Source organism: Geotrypetes seraphini, chromosome 14, assembly GCF_902459505.1.
Source record: "Geotrypetes seraphini chromosome 14, aGeoSer1.1, whole genome shotgun sequence".
Classification (NCBI taxonomy): Eukaryota; Metazoa; Chordata; class Amphibia; order Gymnophiona; family Dermophiidae; genus Geotrypetes; species Geotrypetes seraphini.
The window spans coordinates 5,284,591-5,302,404 of NC_047097.1; the positions used below are offsets into that span (position 1 = coordinate 5,284,591).

At 45.5% G+C, this 17,814-nt stretch overlaps 1 protein-coding gene across 3 annotated transcripts in view; it reads right to left on the minus strand.

Moving 5' to 3' along the window:
* TRIP4 (thyroid hormone receptor interactor 4) overlaps positions 1–17,004 on the minus strand; it is a 147,768-nt gene extending 130,764 nt beyond the window's left edge. Inside the window, exons 1-2 of one of the 3 annotated variants that reach the window (XM_033920643.1) lie at positions 16,820–17,004; positions 14,475–14,644 (exon numbers count right to left, since the gene is read on the minus strand). In XM_033920643.1, coding sequence (XP_033776534.1) covers positions 14,475–14,644; positions 16,820–16,899 — 250 coding nt within the window. In that variant the 5' untranslated portion in view covers positions 16,900–17,004. Of the gene's footprint in view, positions 1–14,474; positions 14,645–16,819 lie in introns of those variants that run through there. The other 2 variants (XM_033920642.1, XM_033920644.1) reach the window with 2 other exon arrangements.
* Positions 17,005–17,814: the final 810 nt, after the last annotated feature.

Here is a 17,814-nt window from a genome sequence, read left to right on the forward strand (position 1 = left end):
CCGGTTTCATAATCAGAAATTCACATCTATGTTTTTGTGTGTCTCGTGCCAGGTCTGGAAACATTTGTATTTTAAATCCAAGAAATTCCTTTTGTTTATTTTTGAAGAAAAGTCTAAGTGACCAATTTTTATCTGGTGCTAAGGCTACTGTAAGAAGTGTTGCTGCTTTCGCCACTTCCCTATCCGAAAGTTCCAAAAGCGATGTAATATTAGGTGATTGCTGATCTTCTTCTTTTAATTTTAATTGTCCTTCTCTCCTTATAGGTAGATAATACACCTGAGAAAATGGTGGCAACAGATCCTCTGATATTTCCAAAACTTCCATCATATAGCATTTTAATATATCTCTAGGAGGTATTGTAGCAACTCTAGGAAAATTGATCAATCTAAGATTATTGCGAGAAAAGTTTTCTAAAGATTCTAATTTCCTTCTCAAATTTATATTATCTCTTACTAAAGTTTCCATATTTGTTTGGATACTACAGTAGAGTTTTTAAAGTTGTGTAATCCAGTTTTATGATTTTTAATATCAGTTTCTTGGGTATTAACTTTTTGCTCCAGCTGAGCCAGCTGGGGCTTAATCGATTTAGCCAGGTCTGCCACGAGATCCCAGATTGAATCCAAAGTTACCTCTCGGGATTTCTCCAATGTAAAAGAAATCTTTTGAATTTCAGCATTCATATTCTCACCAACTGGCGTCTCCTCCTGGTCAGGGCTCTTCCGTTTGCAATCCACCCTCGAAACAGATGAAACCCCAGGCTCCACGGGGCTCTCCTGTAAATTCAGGGAGTCCAGCTCCAAGTTCCCCTCCCTGGTCTCAATGGCCTCCGGGGAGAAGTGCACTCTGCCCTCCAGTTGCTCCTCTACCTGCAGGGAACTGGCAGTCTGGGGAGGAGGGGGAGGTGCTCTGGCGTTGGGGCTCAAAGTGGTCTCCAAACCCAAAGAGATCACCTCCATCAGGCACAGAGCGACTTCAGCAGGTGCATCGACGCCGCCGATATTTCCTGCATTCGTCGCAGGAGCTCATCAATAGTGCCGTGACTGGCCTGGCCGAGAAATCACGAGGCTCCAGCGGCACTTTGGCCTCTCCTTTTCGGCATGGCTCAGAGGTAAATATCTTGTAAAGGTTTGAAGCAAACTTTTTGATGAGACGTCCTATGACGAACCGCTCAACTAACGGGTACATCCGCCATCTTGGATCCAATGTTGCCAAGTTTGTTCAAAATTTGATATACCGCCCTTCAAAATGTCTAACTGGTTTACAATTAAAAAGTAGCAAATACTGTAAAACAAAATAATACACAATTACTACAAAGGTGTAAAAGGAACAAACATTGGGGAGAACTTCATTTTTTACAATAGAAAAAAGAGGAGGCAAGGAATGCAACTCAATTTCATATACAGTATATTCATTGTCAATATCCTGAAAACCAGCCTGGCTTGGGGTTTCCTAAGGACTGGGCTGTGAAATCCTGTTAGGGTTGATAGGAGCAGGTAGGTTGTTTAAGAGGGAGGAAAAGAGACTTTTAAATACTGTTACTAATTTTATTTTAGCTTAAAGTTATTTGGTCTTTTACTGTTGCAAACAATGTAGGCCAAGCATTAGTGGGGATTTATCAGTGCTTTAGAATGCTTCCTAATATCTCTCCTCAAAACAGATAGCACACACAAGGTCATTCTTGTTTATAAGGGCTGAAGCTTAGCTGTAACAGAAAAGAGCTGGGAAGAAAGATTCTTATAGCAGCTGCTGGACAAGGAACAACTCGCAGCACCAGGAGGTTAGAGTCTTAGACAAAAGCCAAGTACACTCGAGTTTAACTACTATTAGATACTAATTAAAAAGTTTTCTTTTATGTATGCAATGATTTCTGGTGGACTTGGCATCCACTGCAAATACATGCTTCATTCAGAGGACCTGTGAAATAACAGCTAAGCAGATGGCATTAGGCAAAAGGCTTCCGATTCATACTGTGGGTCAGTGCCAGGCACAGAGCCACAGAACACAATGTTATTCCTGTTGTATACCCCTGAAAGCATAAAACAGCTTATGCTTTGATTTTAAAGTGGACTAGCATAATTTTCTTTTTAATGCGTGCTTAAACTGACATTTTGGTTAAACTAGTGACATTGCCATTTCATGCAGGGTTTAGCAACTCTTGTGTTCTTGCAAACACCAATCTGATTTTTCAGGATATCCAAATGAATAGCTCTCAGATGTATGTGCCTTCACTAGGTCTACAAAACAGCCTAATTTACTAATTTTTTTTCACCCTAGAAGTCACATAAAACTTTGGTCTTAAAAGGAATAATTTTGTACGGGTATTTCTGTATCTATTTTACCTATGGGAAAGGGTTTTTATTTCATTTCATTTATTCACTTACTATACTGTTACAAAACTGACATGCAGAACTAATCTAATCTGAATTTCTGAATCACACTTATCCAGCACAGGTTCAAGGCAATTTACTGGATAAGAGACCCATGCAGTGTCATGGGTAAATAATTACATCACATTGTAGAGGAAGGTTACATTGTTGTAAGAGGATGTCCAGAGAATGTAGGACAGATTTACTATTACAAGGAAATACAATATCATAGAGCAGATATGTCAAACTCTGGCTCGTGGGCCGAATCTGGCCCGTGGGGTAATAAAATTTGGCCCGCCAGACAATCAAACATTTTTCCTTAAGCTGGCCCGCCGGCACATTTGTTTTATCGAAGTACGAATGGCTTCCCGGTCTCATTAAAGCAGCTTGTGTGAATGCGCTAGTCCTGCCAAATGAAGACCTCCCAGCAGAAGGCACACACACTGTGCAGCTGGCGGCAATGCGTCTCCCCAAGCTTCTGCTGCTCCATCCCTCACGTATGCTATGGTTGTGCAACTTGTGCAGAGAATGGCAGGAAAAGGAGCAGCGTTGAATTCGGGCCCTGACGCCGCTGAAGCACGTTCCCTCTGCCATGGTCCCACCCCTCTCCTCTGATGTACGGAACCGTGGCAGAGGGAACATGCTTCAGTGGTGTCAGGGCCCAAATTCAACACGGCTCTTTTTCCTGCCAGTCTCTGCACAAGTTGCACAACCATAGCAAACGCGAGGGATGGAGCAGCAGAAGCTTGGGGAGACACACTGCTGACAGCTGCACAGTGTGTGCGCCTTCTGCTGGGAGGTCTTCATCTGGTTGGACTAGCGCATTCCCACCAGCCACACTAATGGGGTACTCAATTTGGGTGGGCATGAGGCCACTGCTCTCCCCCCCCCCCACCTGCATGACTTGGGACAACTCCAGCCTTGATTAGTCCATTAGATGAGAGGTATTCATCTGCAGACAGAGAGCAGATAAAATACATCAAGAGGGGGAGGGAAGGGAAGAAGAAAGAAGGAGACCCTGGCAAGTGAGTTATCAGAAGACAACCAGAGCCTGGGACCACAACACAATTTGAATAATTACCAGACAACAAAAGGTAGAAAAAATAATTTAAATTTTCTGTTTTGTGATTACAATATGTCAGATTTGAAATGTGTATCCTGCCAGAGCTGGTGCTAGACAGCAGGCATGAACTAGGACCTAAAAGAGAAAGGAAAAGTCCTTTTTATTTATTTTGTATACATCATGGAGCCGGTGTGGGGTTGGAGAGGTTGTAACACTATACTTCTACTAAGACTAAGGGGTCCTTTTATTAAGATGCACATTTAGCGCGCACTAAACCAGTTAGCGTACCTTAATAAAAGGACCCTTAATTATCTTAATTAAAAATTTGGCCCGCGACTTAGCCTATGTTTTCAATTTCAGCCTCTTATGTGATTGAGTTTGACACTCCTGTCATACAAGAAGATTATATATACCGTGTTTCACCGAAAATAAGATCTACCCTGAAAATAAGCCCTAGTCGCCAGCAGCAGCACTTCCCCCTGCACCCCCACCGACCCTTCCATCTCTCCCTCCCATGCGAACCCCGACTGCAAGCTGAAATACCTGGAAACAAATGGCAGTGTCGGCAGCACATGCTGGATCGCGGCCTGCCCTTCTCACACCTGGCTGTTCTGTGCCGCGTTGATGATGACATCATCAGTGATGCGGCAGAGGAATCTCCGGGTGTGAGAAGGCCGCGATCCAGCCTGTGCTGCCGACACTGCCGTTTGTTTCCAGGTATTTTGGCTCGCGGTCCGGATGGGAGGGAGAGATGAAAGGATAAGAGGGGGAGGAGGGTGCGGGGCAGTGGGGAGGGGGGATGGGAGATGGGAGAGAGAGAAAAATGCTGCGCAGGGGGATGGGAGGGAGGGATAGAAAGATACTGCACAAGGGGATGGGCGAGAGGGGAGGAAAGATGCTGCAAATGTGGGAGAGAGAAAGGAAATAGGAAGAATTGGAGTGGAGGAGAGGAAGTGAGAGATGATCATTGTACATGGAAAAAAAAAACAAAAAACAGACCTCCCCAAAAATAAGACCTAGTGCCTTTTTTGGGCCCAAAATTAATATAAGACAGTGTCTTATTTTCAGGGAAACACGGTAGTTGCAGGGAGGAGACAATTATGGGTTCACCACTGGATTAAGAACCATGCAAATGGGAGAGGAAAGGAAAACTATGCAGTTTATAAAACTAAAAACCATTAAAAAAGAAAACTCCATTTATTATACGTATAGTAAATAGAAAAGTCACTCATAACAAAGGAAAGACATACATCTATGGAGATGAGTGCGTGCCAGGTGCCAATCTCATACGTTCCAGTTATGGAGAGGAAGGAAATGCCTGTTCAAAGAGCCACTTTTCACTAGAACTTTTAATTTAAGTGATCCCTCTGCACGTAAATTATCAATTAGGACTTATTACCGCCTTCCTGTAGCTATTATTCAGAAATAATAAGTTGAACTTTGGTAATAGACAACTACAGCAGCAAAAATATTCAAACAATACACATTATGTTACTTACAATGTCAACATAATACAGGCAGTCCCCAGGTTAAGAATGAGATACATTTTTAAAGCTGTTCTTAAACAGGATTTGTATGTAACTCAGAACTTGTCAGATTACTTACTTTTGCTCCCAGCTGACAAAAGGGCCAACTATCCATACCAGTGTTCTCTCTAAAGTACAGCATACACAACCATACACTGTTCTTAATGTGGCAATGCATCATGTCTGAATCTGCTGCAGAAGTGCAGGATAGAGGTCTGCACGGGAACGGGGATTGTGGGAATCCCCCCCTAACCCACGGGACTCCCAGGGGGACCTCCCTCTGACCCACGGGATTCCCATGGGGACCCCCCTCTAGCCAACGGGACTCCCACGGGGATGGAAGGCTTTGGAAGCAGGGTTCGTCCATATAATATAATGGACACAAAAACGGGTTCCACCAAAGAGATTCCACAAGGAAAACAGCAGCGCAAACACAAAAGAAACTGTGGAATTGATGATCCTGTCAGAAGTAATTGGGACGGGGCAGGATGGGGGACGGGTGGGGATGGAGGTAATTCCTTGAGGGGTTGGGTGGGGACGGAGAGGGGATGGAGGTAATTCCTTGACAGGATGGGTTCAGACGGAGAGGATCCCGACGGGGACAGGTGGGGATGGAGAGGATCCTGATGGGGACGGGTGGGGACGGAGAGGATCCTGGCGGGGATGGGTGGGATTTCTGTCCCTGTGCAATTCTCTAGTGCAGGAGTCTATGCTACTGAAAATACTGCTCAGTGAAATCAAATGAAGCCACAACCGTGTTTGTAAGTACGAATTGTACTTAAGTCAGGCGTTTCTAACTTGAGGACACATGAGAACATCTTAATAGATATCTCAATAGACAGCATACAGTGTAAGCAGAAACGGTACAGACAGATAAAACAGAAAACAAGTGTGATTAACCAAGATCAATTTCATGCCCCTTTTCTGACTCTATGTGCAATTGTTCCTTAAGTTAGGAGTAGATAAGCAAGTACTGCTACAGTATGCACAAGTGTATGTGACTAGCTAGCTAATTGTTGTTTTCCTTTAAAAGTCTGGGAGACAAGTCAAGTTAAGCTTTCACCTTCTTCCTGAAGTAAGAGTCTTGCATTAAATTAAGCTTTTGTAGAGGGTATGATTAAGGACATACCTCACGAGGAGCTTAGCATTATAGAGGGAGAACCATTCTTCAAGTGCTCTGGTCCATTCCCTTTAAAGACCTTGAAGATGAGACCATTTTAGATTTAGCCCTGTATTGCACTGGATGTGAAGTTTTTGCAAGAATCTGCAACATGACCTCAACTTTCTATTCGTTATGCACAGCATTCTGAATCAAACTAATACATTACAATAATCCAGCCTTGATACTGGTAGAGGCAAAGCCTAATGGTTAGTGAGATCCTGGAGAAATGCATTTGATTCCCACTGCTGCTCCTTGTGACTCTGAGCAAGTCACCTAACTCTACTGCCCCAGGTACAAAATAGGTACCTGTATATAATACTGTATAATAGTACATAACCGCTTTGATTGTAAGCACATTAGGGCAGTATATCAAGTCCCATCCCTTTCCCAATATTATGATAACATGAACCACTGTGACAAGACCTGTCTGCCTGATAGATGGAGAGAGACCGCATAGTTGTCACAGATGACAGAGGAATCTCCTGAAAATATGGAGGATCAGAGTGTGAGTTTAACTGTACCCAGGGTGAAAAAAATATATTTTAAAAAATCAGATTCTTTTGATTTAAATTGGATTTTTTTTTTTTTTTTTAAATAAAATGCTTTTATAATGAAAATAAAAACCTATCTTTTAGGTAAAATTTAACAAACATAGGCCCTCTTTTACTAAGCTGTGATAGAGGTTTCTATTGCAGCTCGGAGCACTACATGCTCTCACACTGCTCCAACACTCATAGAATTCCTATGGGTGTCGTAGCATTTAGCACTCCAGGCCATGGTAGAAACCTCTACTGCGATTTAGTTAAGGGGGGGAATACCGTATTTTCACGCATATACCGCGCACCCGTGTAAAACGCGCACACGGGTATAGCGTGCGGGAAACCGAAATTTATGTAAACTAATTAATATATAGTGCGCACACGCGTATACCGCGCACGCTGCTCCTTGAATTAAAACCTCCTTCTGCCGTCCCGACTCTCCTCTCGCAGCTCTGCCCCGAATCGCGGCCCTGCTCCTGCCTTGACGTTCCAACTCTCCTCTCGCAGTTCTGCCCTGAATCACGGCCCTGCTCCTGCCTTGACGTCCCGACTCTCCTCTCGCCTCCCTGCCCTCTGCCTGTCCCCCTTGAAGTCCTGTCTCCCCTTGAAGTCCTGTCCCCCCAATAAAGGTCTGCCTGTTCCCCTTGAAGTCCTGTCCCCACCCTGAAAGCCTGATGCCCCACCCCGAAGGACCGCTGGCCCCCCCCCCCACCCTGAAGGACCTCTCGCACCCCCCCGACGCCAGTGAGCCCTGCTGCTTCCTTTGCCGGTGGTCCCGCCCCTTCTCTGAGCCCTGCGCTGATGACGTCAGAGAAAGGGCGGGACTGCGGCAGAGGAAGCAGCGCAGGGCTCAGAGAAGGGGCGGGACCGCCGGCAAAGGAAGCAGCAGGGCTCACTGGCATCGGGAACCAACGGTAGGCTGCATCTCCGTGCAGGGGGGCTGGGAGATGAATCGGAAGTCGGGGGGGGGGGGGTGCGAGCGGTCCTTCAGGGTGGAGCATCAGGCTTTCAGGGCTGGGGGATGAATCTGACATCAGGGGGGGGGAACTATGTAAAAAAAAATTGTACAACGCGCTCACGCATATACCGCACATGGTTATGCTCGGTTTGTAAAATCGTATATAACGCGCGCGTTATATGCGTGAAAATACGGTAGTCTAAGGGCTCCTTTTACAAAGGTGCACTAGGGCCTTAAGATGCGCAATAGCGCGTGTTAAATTCGAGTGCACTAGCCACTACCGCCTCCTTTTTAGATTTTCAGCTACCACACGCTATAGCGCATGGTAATTTTGTGCATGCACTAAAAACCCTAGCGCACCTTCGTAAAAGGAGACCTAAAAGTTATTTATCATGAAATAAGGATTAGTTTTCAAATTATGTAGCATGAAACTGTATATTCATGCAATGTTTACATTTTTTGGTAAATGAATTTCATTAATTCATACATAATTAAATTTTGCATAATAAACAGGCAATTTTTCTATCTAGAAGATATTACACAGATTCTTGGTTTTGATTTTCCCAAAACTGTGAATTTGTGTCTGCAGAGATAATATGCTATTCATAGCAAAACTTGTTATAAAATATACAGAGTTGAGAAAAAGACCTTAGCAGAATACTCAACAAGTCTTGGTATCTTTGTGTGTATAACCCAAGGTTTACCATATTATTCTCTCATTGGAGGAGAAACGAAAGATTAGGTTGATAATCTTTTTTCTTGTAAATCCACACTTTATTCTGGGACCAGTGGGTTATTTCCCTCCACCTGCCAGGATCTGTAGGAAGCCTCAAAACTTCAGAGGTTATTACCCCTCTCCCTCATACCTCATCACTGAGCATGCTCCTCTGCTCACCAGGAACATCTGTAGAGGATAATAACAAGAGAGAGAGAGGAACAGGGAACTCCCCGGCAAGCAAATCAATTCTGCTCATATAAACAAATGTAACAATGAAATAACAGGTTATGAAACACTGGAAATCTGAACGACAAAGCAGTGCTTTAGGGAGCCTACACTGTCAGAAGGGGGCACCTGAACTAGGGACCCCCCCCCCAAATAAGTTCTAAATCCAGTCTGAAGGCATTCTTATAAAGGCTGGTCAGAAAACAGAAATTCAGCTTACCAGTACTTGTAAGGCAGACAATCGGCAAATCAGCAAGCATAGGGCGGGTTCCCAGAATAAAGTGTGGATTTACAATCCCACTTTATTCCATTACCAGTGGGAAGTAACAGAACAGCCCCAAAAATTTAGGGTGGGACCGATGAGCCTGCTGCCAAAACAGAGGCACCAAAAGTGCTTGGCCACCACATCAATCCTGTAAACCTTGGTGAACGTATGCAAGGAGAACCAGGTAGCAGCCCTGCAAATTTCGTCCAGAAAATAGCCAATGACTCTGCCCAAGAGGATATAAATCCCTCTGGTTGAATGAGTCCGTACCCCGAGGGGGGGAGGATTCTTTCCGGACGCCACATAAGCCACAGAAATGGCCATGCGAAGCCACCTGGATATGGTAGCTGTAGAAGCTGGCTTCCCTCTGTGGGCAAGACCCGCCAAAACAAACATGAAGCAAAACTCGGCGACATCCAAATACCACAATAAACTTCTGCGCACATTCAAGGACCGCAACACGCAGTCTTACTCCCTCGAACCAGAGGAAACAAAAGCAGGAAGTCGGACTTCCTGATTTACATGGAAAGTAGAAATCACTTTCTGAAGAAAAGAAGGAACAGTACGCAGCATCACTGCAAAATCCGTAATAAGCAGAAAGGGATCCCTGCAGGAGAGAGCTTGAAGCTCCGAAACTGTGCAGGCTAAAGTAATAGCACCCAGGAAGACTGTCTTGATCATGAGATCCATCAGAGATGCCTGCTCTAGAGGCACATATGGGGGACGAGCCAGAGAGCAAAGAACTAGATTAAGGTTCCAGGTCGAACAGGGAAGGAGCAAGGGAGGAAGCCCTAGTTGCAATGCGCCCCACAGAAAACAAACCACACCTAGATGAACTGCCAATGAGCACCTCAGGGAAGGAGGGCCCATACACGAAAGACCAGCGATCTATACCCAGAGCGAAACTACTGCTAGACCTTTCTTCAGACCATCCTGCAGAAACTCCAGGACCTGAGAAATTGATAGAAGAGAAGGGTCCACCTGTCTCAGGGCGCACCAGGCCTGGTAATATCTCAAAGCCTTCACATAGGACACCACTGTGGACACTTGTGGGTCACTATCCACATCAACAGATGCCCTATCATAGACCACAGCAGGAAGACATAAAGACCACCCTCCCGGAGGCAGGGCTGAACCAGAGCATCCAGGCCTGAACCAGAATATCCAGGCCTTCGCTGCCGACCTCTTGATGACAACTGAAGAACCGATTGGCCTTCTTGTTGGTCGCAGTCAAATGCTCTATGAGAGAGTCACACCTCTCCGGGGTCCAGTGTCTGACAACTGAGAAAGTCTGCTTGAATGCTGTCCACTCCCGTTACATGTGCCACAGACAGCACCACAAGATGTTTCTCCGCCCACCAAAACAGCAGTTGAGCCTTCACGCTCAGAGAGGGACTTTTTGTGCCTCCCCGAAAGACGTAAGCTACCACCGTGGCATTGTCAGAGAACACAAAGATGTCTCGATGACGGAGACGACCCTCAAAGAAGAGAAAGGCCAGCCAAATTGCCCGCAGTTCCAGGCAATTGTACTCTGATGGCGCCTTCCAGCCCTAAACAGGGACAATCACGCACACTGCTCCCCAGCTTTTGAGACTTCGCATCTGTTGATAGGATCACCCAATCCGAGATGTGGAGCAGAAATCCCTGGGACAGCAAGAAAGGATGCAACCACCATGCTAGACTGTTGCGGGCCACCGTCATTCAGGGCAGGAGTGCATGTAACGGGTCCCGCTATGGATTCCAGCGCGAAAGCAGAGCAAGAGCAAGAGCAGAGGGTCTCTGGCCCAAAGAACCACAGGGATCATTGCCACCATGGTCCCCAGAACCTGGAGATACTGCCAAGCCGTCGGGACTGGAGTGGCCAGGTCCCCGATAACCTGTTGAAGCTTCACATGAAGGGACACGGGTAGAAACAGTGTTCTGACTCTTGTGAAATCGAACTCCCAGGTACTCCAAATCCTGGGTGGGCTTGCGGTGACTTTTTCTAAAGTTGTTCACCCAGCCCAGATGTTGCAGCAACTATACCACCTGACGGACAGCCTGATGCCCCTCGGACAGATACGGGTGAACCAGGACACTCAGGGTGCTGTCGCCAATCCAAAGGGCATTGCCGCAAACTCTAAATGTTGCCCCAGAACATGGAATCGCAGATACTTCCGGTAGTCCGGAAAAATGGGAATGTGGAGATACGCCTCCATCAGATCCAGGGAGGCTAGAAACTCCTCTGGTGCCACCGATGCGATCAATGAGCGCAGTGTCTCCATGAGGAATGGAGGGATTTTCAGGACTGCATTGACCACCTTGAGGTCCAGAATTGGACTCCATTTGTCAGATCTTTTCTTTGAAACGATGAAGTATATAGAGTATCTCCCAGAACCTTAGTCTCGCTCCTGCACTGGTTCAATTGCCGCAATATCCAAAAGTCTGCACCTGAATCACCTTCTCGGGATGGCCCATAGGGGAATCCAGAAAATACTCAGTCAGAGGACAGAAAAATTCCAATTTGTATCCATCTCTGAGGACCTCCAGAACCCAGCAGTCAGAGATGATGGCCTTCCATTCCGCCACAAAGGCCAACAACCACCCCTTGATGCGTGGAGGAGGTGACGTCGGCCTGGCGTCAGAACCGTTTCTTAGCAGAAGCCGCCAGCTGACGTGCTGCAGACTGCTGATGGCAAGACCCGCTGAAGCGCAGTCTGTGGAATGACCCAAGTATGGACGAGAATACGGAATGGATGAAAATTAGAATGCCCAGAACTCCTAGAAGGGCGGGACCTGCTACCAGGCAATGCCTTAGGTTTACAATCCTGAACACTGGCCATAAGGTCATCCAGACCCTGGCTGAACAGGAGCTAACCCTTGAAGGACAACCGGTTCAATGTAGCTTTAGAACAGTGATCTCAAAGTCCCTTCTTGAGGGCCGCAATCCAGTCGGGTTTTCAGGATTTCCCCAATGAATATGCATTGAAAGCAGTGCATGCACATAGATCTCATGCATATTCATTGGGGAAATCCTGAAACCCGACTGGATTGCGGCCCTCAAGGAGGGACTTTGAGACCCCTGCTTTAGAAGATAAAATCACTAGATCACAACCAGATCAAGAGTATTCAGCGAGCCAAAACAGAATAGGCGCCAAACTTGGCAAAAACTTTCAAGATATCATACAAGACATTAGCTATGTAATCCACTCCTCCAGAGATGAGAAAAGCTCAAATCACAAAGCACCACAGTGTCAGGATCATGGTACAGCTTGGAATGGTATGTCCCAAGTCATGAAAAAGGAGGCCAACGCTGCTTTAACACCAGCTGTGGCCAAATCAAAAAGATGCTTAAGAATTAAATCCATGTGTCTGGACACCTGGACATCCTTCAGGATCCCTCCCATCGCTGGGGAAGGATGTGCGTTTGGTGACTTGCACCACCAAAGAATCCACCTTTAGGGAAGTAAACCACTTGTTAAAGCTATCTGACATAGGATAAAGTTGCGCCATGACTTGAGTACATTTCAAGGGACCCTCAGGAATCTCCCAGATATCTGTAAGAATCCGAACAATGTCAGGATGATCAGGAAAAGAGGCAGATATCCTCTGGTCACTCATGAGGGAACATTCAACAGTAACTAGCTGTTCCATCTCCAGCTTCAATTCCTACAGAGATTCAGAGATTAAGTCCACAAGGTGTACGGTTTGAAGATTCTGCACACAGTGGGGTCCTCCCTCAAATCTCAAGCTCCGCACAGATCCAGATCCTGGAGATCCGCCAGATTCGCCACATCCATGGATGCCATAGAGCTGCCCTGCTAAAGCAGAGGAATGGCAAGGGCAAACTGAAGGAGAGTCCATGAGCCAATCTGTCAGAGATAGAGCAAATGCCAACTTGTAACCCAACCAAATAATGTTCAAGACCTATCTGAAGAGGTGCATCCCTTAGCCTTGCGCCACTGTGCCTCTTCAGCAGGGGGCACAGAACTGGAGGTGGAAGGCTAGGAACGCCTGTAGACATTATACTGTCATATGTAGCTCTGTGAAAATCTCTGCGATGTGGCACTTGCATACCGTCTGAATCACTGCAAGCCACAAAATTAGAACAACTAGAACCCCAGGAGAGTCTAGGTGTGCTATCAGGCAGAGTCTTAGGGCGATAGTCCATATCAGAATCCATAAGGTCATCCAGATCTTTGTCAAACAATAACTGCTCCTGAAAAGGCAGTCCAGCCAAAGAAGCCTTGGAAATGGAAACAGCAGCCAAAAGCATTCTGCAGGCAGAGAAGGAGTAAACCAACACCTTTGCCAAACTCACATAAGGCCATAACAAAGCATCTGCCCTATAATCTGTCCCCGCCCCCCCCAAAAAAAAAAAACAACCAAAAACGTTGAGGAGGGGGAACCACCACTTCACTCTCCAGTGTGTGCATTTGAGAGACAGGCTCGTGCAACAAAAAACGTCACTTAAGCAGCTTTAATGCCTAAAGCAGCTGCGTCAAAGAGTTTCCCCAAGGACCACATCCAAGCAAAAGTCCTGTATATCTTCTAACACTACACCACCCACACTGAAGAAAGAGGTGCATTGAGTCACCAAAAAATCCACCCTGGACTGATCCAAAAGTTGCTAACACTACTGTGTCACAGGATACCAGTGTAACCTAGCTCTAGCAATTTTCAGAGCACCCTCCAGAGCAGGGCTGCCCAATTCCGGTCCTCAAGATCTACTGGCACGCCAGCTTTTCAGGATATCCATAATGAACATGCATGAGAGTGATTTGCATACCAAGAAGGCAGTGCAAGCAAATCTCTCTCATGCATATTCATTGTGGATATCCTGAAAACCTGTCCTGCCAGTAGATCTCAAAAACCGGAATTGGGCAGCCCTGCTCCAAAGAGTCAAACTGCTCTGAGATCAGAATGCATGTATCAGGGTGCCAGGGGAAGGTAGCAGGCTGCAAGCACACACCATAAAGCCAAGAGGAAGAAGTGGTCAAAGCCAGCTCCAGGGGCATGGTCACCCTAAGGTGACTAAAATTTGTGTTTCCTAGGCTGCGAAGGGTCCACAGCCTAGCGGACGGAATTACCAGCCGTGCCGAGCCCTGAAAGACACGAAGGCTGCCCCGCTGGGATAGCTGAGCATTTGGTCACCTGCTTCACCAGGGGTGAGGCAAAGCTGGATGCTGCAGCCTCACATGAGACCACTTAAGGGACGGCCCTGAGCACCAGAGAATACTCTGCAGGCTAGCTAACATGTACCCAGTGGAATCGGCCTGTCAGCTACAGACCGAAGTCTGTGAATTCTCAAGCAGTCAGAGCTTCAAAAAATTTTCTCCAAGTACTAAATTATCCAAAAAAGGGGACAAAATTACATCGAATTAAAAATACTAAAATGGAGAGACAAGAACAAACACTCCTGCTGGCATACGTGCAGAAGGAAAGAACTGTAGGTGGGGCTAGAGGGCCCAGAGAATTATAAACAGAGGAAGAGTGAAAAATCCAGAGTAGATTCCTTCTGCTGCAGCACACAGCTATAGGGAAATAACCTACTGTCTAGAATGTCTCACCTATTGCAATGGAAAGTTGTGTTATTAGCAAAACAACAAAAAAATCATAATTAAAAACAATACCCCACTTCAACACTACTAAACCACATAGCATTTTCATACCATCCTTCTTTCGGTACAGCTGCACAGGGTCAGTAACTGAAGGTTGAGTGTGCTTTTGCCACCTAGTTATCAGCTCCTCTATAAATTGATACTTCTTGGATTCAGTTCCTTGGATTAGGTCATTAACGTATTCTTCAACCTCCTCCTCATTCTCAATTGACAAAATATATCTGATAGAAAAAAAAGCAGCAGCACTTAGTAAAACATAAATGTCTGGAAAAGACATAGAAGTCCAAACCATGCAGTTTCTAAAGAACTAGTTTTAAGACAACTCCTCAACTCACTTTCTTAGGAACAGAATCAGTGGCTTTATGGCTACAATTATATGTAAGACATTCCTAAATCAGTTTGACAAATTTAAACTGGGCTAATATAACATATGTTGAAGATATTTTTATCACCGAATTATGTATTTTGTGCCGTTAGGTAACGTGCTACATTCTGGAAAAAATAGTCTATGCATTAAGGTCCAGATTCACTAAACTCACTGATCTGAGCGATCCGTGGCCGTGTCTTGTCAGGTGACCTATTCACAAAAGAGTCTCTATGCAAATGATTTGATCAGACACCCACCCACAAGCGATCCCATGGATCACCGTAGAGCGATCTAGATGCATGCATAGACCATCCTTTCTTCCTGGAGATGCAATCCACGCATGCATTTGCAAAGCTTGAGGTCAAAATAAATGGGGGCAGGGTGGCTGCACTTGCTGGCCCCACAAGAATCATTTAAATCAGACTGGAACAACGCCACAGTGCAGGCCCGCTTTTAACCCACAGGTTAAAAACACATGCTGGCAGAAAGGCAGCGAGCAGGGCACTTTTTGCACAAGGGAGATGTTTTATTTTGATGGTTTCAGGGCAGCAGAGCTGGGATTTCAGGGCAGCAGAGAGCAGGACAGTCGGCTAGGATGTGAGCGACTGGTTCTCAGCAGTCGCTTCAGTTTGGATCGGCCAGCCCAATTGGTGTTCCTTCTTCTCTTTAGTGAATCGAGGTTTTCCTACTTTGCATGCCATTTCCACTCATTTGCATGGGTGGATCGGATTGGGCAGAAGTTTAGTGAATCGAGTCGAGGAACCCATGCAAACTGGTTGGGACACGATCAGTGCGTTTAGTGAATTTGACCCAAGATCTCAATTCAAGAATGGTTATTTTTAACACCCAGTCAAGAATTTGTCACTTAAGAGAAACTACAACAAATCCTTAGATCCTGTGACAGTTTTCTCTAGGACCAGCCCCATTAAAACCAAACAAAAAAAAAGGTGGAGGGGGAAAAGGAGATTTGGAAATAAAAATTCATTTTGCTTATGTTCTGAATGTTTCCTATTTAGGGATTTTCATTCATTCCCTTAAGCAGTGGGTTATCTGACTTTTTTACCCAATTACAATAGTGGCTGCAGTTTAAACTGGAGGCTTTCTCCTCCGTTAAGTGCCATTTTCTGCCTCACTTTCCAAGCTACGTCGGAGGAATCACCAGTCTTAATACAGTCCAGTTGTTCCTGAGGAAGGGGGTGTGCACCCCCGAAACGGAGTCCCGTTGGACGGATGATGTCTCACATCGGCTGGCTGTTCTATTGTTCAGAGAAGCTAAGTACTTCCTTTCATTGATTGGCTTGGTTCAGATTTGGACAGATTTGGACACTTTCCTTCCTTGTTTGGCCCCCCTGACAAGGAGTAGAGACAAGAGTTTTCTTGACTATATATATTTGTGTGTTTTTTTGATTCATTTATATCTTTTTTCACACATAGCACTTTTTGGGGGTGCACTTGATTTATTCTCACAACATAACAGGAAGAACCCGGGGATGTTTCACAGTTTACACTCTTTCTGAGTGTTAGCCGGTGACAGCCTTTCCCCAAGTGGGCGGCTGTGTTACTGAGGGTTCTCCTGTTTCACATTATACCTTTTGCAGGTTTATTCAGGTCAAGGTCAGAGTTCTCTTGTCTCTCCCCCTTGTCGGTTTGTTTTTCTTGGGGTTGGGGAGGTTTTTGCTTTTGTGATATTTTTTCCTCCCTTACATTTTTTGGGTTTGTGTTTTGTACTGAATGAAAATATAGCAAACGCATTAAAACTACCACATCAGAACTGCCAACCGTTTCGTGGAATCATTTCCAATTCAAGAAAATCAAAAGCAAAAAGAAGAAAAATAACCGTACCATTTAGTTAGTGAGATATTAAAAAAAATAAATATATATATATGGTACTTTTGTATACTATGATAAGCTTAGTCGTATCCTTCAATTTTAATTAAAAAAAAAATAATCCAGCCTTTCTGTTATCACGATCCCTCATAATCCCAGAGATAGAAACACAAACGGAACAAGCCCAGAATAAAGGACTCACTGCACTATGTCCTCGTTGACATCCAGACCGAAGCTACTCTGTAGCTGCGACCTACACCAAGACACTAGAGGTTCGCCCATATCTCGCCGGAGCTGCGCTACAAATGCTACAAGACACTCTTTCCCCTTCCTGCCACTGATTACAGTATAGTTATCCACCCGGAAGCGTTTGACAAATAACCCACTATACAGCCGTGGTCCATGCTTTTATGCTTCCCCTCCGGAAACTAGGCTCCCTGAATGGGAGTTCCACTTCCACTAGAGTTTAACTTTGTAGGCTCTGCCGAAAGGTTTTTAAGGTTTGTACGTGATGATGTAAGAATAAAATGCTTTCTTCCTCTGTTCCTTCCCAGAGATTCTGTTCTGACGGTACCTTGTTTACAGGGTGTCGAACAAAGCAACACACCCAGCAGAGTTTGCTTTTATTATCAAGATCACCAGAAGACAAAGCTGGGCACAGGCAAAAAATATTAAGGGACCCGGCTCCAACCCCACCATCAGTCCAAATTACAGTTCTTTTCCCCCTCCCCTTCACCTCTTTGTACAACATTTGTCCCATCTTCATGCAGCATTTTTCCTTCCTTCTCTCCCCATGTCAAACATTTCTCCTCCATGCTGGTATCCATTTCTCCTCCATGCTGGTATCCATGCAGCATCTTTTTCCTTCCCTCCCTCAGTCCTCTTTAGGTAGGGTTACCAGATGTCTGGGTTTTGGAAATCCCCAAGCTCAGGGCCATGTATGGAGGCCCAATGCACATGCATGGACATCAATGTGATTACATCATACACACATGCAAATGCATGTGACATCATCACATTGATGTCTGGACATGTACAGAGGAAGGGTTACCAAATTTTTCTCTGGGAAAACCCTGCCCCGTTCAGCCCCAGCCCCACACCCACAAAGCCTCCTCTATTCTTCCAGATGAGCTCCAGCTGTGACTGGAGGGCCTGGAGCACATGCAGATGTATGTGACATAATCTGGGAGTGTGTGG